The sequence below is a fragment of the Oncorhynchus mykiss genome, chromosome 17 (genome assembly GCF_013265735.2).
Source record: "Oncorhynchus mykiss isolate Arlee chromosome 17, USDA_OmykA_1.1, whole genome shotgun sequence".
Classification (NCBI taxonomy): Eukaryota; Metazoa; Chordata; class Actinopteri; order Salmoniformes; family Salmonidae; genus Oncorhynchus; species Oncorhynchus mykiss.
In genome coordinates this window covers 72862179-72865287 of record NC_048581.1, presented here as the reverse complement: position 1 = coordinate 72865287, position 3109 = coordinate 72862179, and the positions used below count along the sequence as shown (strand labels likewise).

At 40.9% G+C, this 3109-nt stretch overlaps 1 protein-coding gene across 4 annotated transcripts; it reads right to left on the bottom strand.

Annotated features, from left to right (window-relative positions):
- Positions 1-681: 681 nt before the first annotated feature.
- LOC110494520 (actin-related protein 2/3 complex subunit 4) lies at positions 682-2929 on the bottom strand. 4 transcript variants are annotated; one of them, XM_036950594.1, is made up of 6 exons: positions 2784-2929; positions 2252-2370; positions 2034-2166; positions 1759-1854; positions 1381-1551; positions 682-1269 (listed from the first exon to the last, which is right to left on the bottom strand). In XM_036950594.1, the coding sequence occupies exons 1-6, from the start codon at positions 2784-2786 to the stop codon at positions 1264-1266; spliced, it is 528 nt and encodes a 175-aa protein (XP_036806489.1). In that variant the 5' UTR covers positions 2787-2929; the 3' UTR covers positions 682-1263. The 4 variants fall into 4 exon arrangements, with proteins under 4 accessions (XP_036806489.1, XP_021425328.1, XP_021425329.1 ...); XM_021569653.2 differs by having other exon boundaries at positions 2034-2145; positions 2784-2924; XM_021569654.2 differs by lacking the exon at positions 2784-2929 and adding an exon at positions 2703-2750 and having other exon boundaries at positions 2034-2145.
- Positions 2930-3109: the final 180 nt, after the last annotated feature.

Below are 3109 nucleotides of genomic sequence, written 5' to 3'. Positions count from 1 at the left end.
GAAGAGAAACAGCTGATCTTAGCAGAGACTTGAGTCCCAACCAACACAGCTAGTGCCACAGGAATAGATTTTGAAATTAAAGTGCCCTGAGTGTACGAAACATTATGAACACTAATATTGAGTTGCACCCCCTTTCACCCTCAGAATGGCCTCATTTCATCAGGGCATGGACTCTACAAGGTGTCGTAAGCATTCCACATGGACGCATGCCCATGTTGACTCCAATGCTTCCCACAGTTGTGTAAAGTTGGCTGGATGTCCTTTTGGTGGTGGACCATTCTTGATACACACAGGAAACTGTTGAACGTGAAAAACCCAGCAGCATTGCAGTTCTTGACACACTCAAACCGGTGCGACTGTCACCTGCTACTACCATATCCTGTTCAAAGGCACACCCTCTGAATGGCACATATACACAATCCATGTCCCAATTGTCTCAAGATTTAAAAATCCTTCTTTAACTTGTCTCCTCTCCTTCATCTACACCGATTGAAGTGGATTTAACAAGTGACATCAATAAGGGATCATAGCCTTCACCTGGTCAGTCTGTCATGGAAAGAGCAGGTGTTCCTAATGTTTTGTATATTCAGTGTACATATCTAATGGTATACACACACTCAACTTCAACAATGAGGATGTGGGCAAAAAGAAGAGCATGGATGGGACACACGGGCACCATTACTCAGAACTACAAACAAGCTCTCATGAGTTTTATTGGTGATCATTTCAAACATGGCTTATTTTAGGACAGTTCAATAAATCTGTGGTATCTTGTAATAAAATGTAAACATACATATTTTTTAAATTTATCTCCGTGATGATCGTTACATTTTGAGGTTACATTTTCTTTGTTGTAACAAAACACAAGAGTACATAAAGTCACAGAATGTATAAAAACAACACAGGCCGTTTCAGTTGGCACAACACATTCTCATTGTCCCGGTAATCATGAATATCAACCTGGTTAATACTTAAGGACCCGCCTTGGCTTTGAGATTTGTTCTAATTAGAAAATAATTCATTATATACAGTCATCAATATTTATGAGTACAGGGAAATACTTGTGATATGCAGTTGGGTGCCACACACACCCACCCACACTGGATTGGTCACTTTTCTATGGTATTCCTCACTGATTGGTTGTTCACTTACAGTACGCTTCTCTACCCTCTTCCTGCTATCGGACCCTTGAGCCTGCCCTGTCTCACAGATCCATAGTGATGGCCAAGTCATATGATCAGTGAGGGATGAGAGGACACCAACTCAGAACTGCAACAAAAGGAAGACATTGACAAGCATCATAATGCTGTTCCATTAGTCGCACTGATTTGACTACATTTCTATAAAATGTAGATGGTTTTGCTTCGAACACTGTCTTACATTCTTGAGGAACTCCTCCGCTACGATACGGGCACGGGCATTGACAGACAGCTTCATCTCGCTGATCTCCTTGTCGATCTCCTCCATGAAGGTGATGACGAAGTCCACCAGCTTGTGCTTGTACATCTGCTCCGTGTGGAAGTTGGTGATGAGGAAACTGATGTCATAGCCCTACATGACAGGATGGAGAGATGGACAAAGAAAGAGAAAAGGAATTTAAAAAAGATTAGCAAGTCCAACAACATCAATACCAACAACACCAATTGAATCATGTCCTGTTTCTATTCCTGCCTCTGTTTTCTTTCCTGTTATGAATCTCACTGGTTCTTTCAACCCCAGTTTAAAACATGAACGTCTAAGTTGATTTTCATTTATCACCTCAACTGGTTTCCTCCTGAGAATGAAGAAGTTCTCAGCTCTCATCATCATGAAGCGCATGAACTTGTGGCACAGGATCTTCTCAATCTCATCAGCCTGATGGAGCCAATTACGGTGCACTAATCAGCATTTGCATTAAACACACTTTTGTTTCCATATTGATTACAACTGATAGCTTTCAAATCTATATGAAAGGCTTGATTTCCTCAAACACACAACATCAAGATAATGGAAGGATAACATTGAAAGCAAAAAGACGGGTCATATTCCCTGACCTGCTTCACAGCAATGCTGACTCGCACAGAGTTGATGGAGCCCTCAATTAGGACCTTCTCCTTGTCATTGCGGCTGATCACCACAGGCTGTAGTAGGAGTTCTTTACTACTCCTGTAATGAGAAAACAACCAACTTCACAGAGCTTGAAGAATTAAATAACACTAATGTCATCATGAGGACAGAGAGAGAAAGAGAGACTCTTTCACACACAACTCACCTGACCTCCACCTCTGGTTTGTTGTGGCGTTCCACTACCTGAGAGGAGAAGTTCTCCAGACAGAGGGCGGCCTGCAGTGTGGCACGCACAGCGTTCAAGTATGGGCGCAGGGTCGCTGTCTGAGGGAGGTAGTGCCAACATTAACTCACGGATAGAAAACATCACTATTACATTTCAATTATCACGACAATCATCCAGACACTTTTTTTTTTTTTTACTAAGTCTTTACATGTCCGTCTCAGACAGAGTGCTTTCAGAGTGCTGTTTGTACCATGGTCACAGGTTTTGCTACAACCATGTTACTACAAACATATTAGCCTCATTCATTTGCATAGTATTGAACGATCTAATAATGTTGTGGTGTTGTCAGAGATTTCTAGTCTGTCTTGCTTTGATCAATACTTTTTTCCTAGGGCGTCCTGTCAAACCACCATATTAAGGTTCAACCTACCTGATTAAGGTTCAACCTGGGAATTTAAAAGCAGAGAATATAATCGGTATTTCTGATTAAATAGAGATTTAACTCACTCACCATTTCTCTGTTGTAGTGGGTTTTAAAGGCGGAAGTTATTTTGCCACGCCTGCTAACTCCTCTTCCGCAAATCTCATTTCACAGCGGATAGAGCGTTTTCATTGATTTCGACTTGACGGTCACCGCGGCCATCTTTCTGCTATCTAAAACATCTTTGGACGCATCCATTTGTTGGCCTCACTTTTTAGGGGAGTTAAATAAAATTATAATTTAATGAATTGTATCATTTAAAAAATCATGACTATCTGACAGACTATTGTAATAGTATACCTACAAATACACTTACATTAGGGACAAACAAAAACATTTAGATCCCTAATATTCGT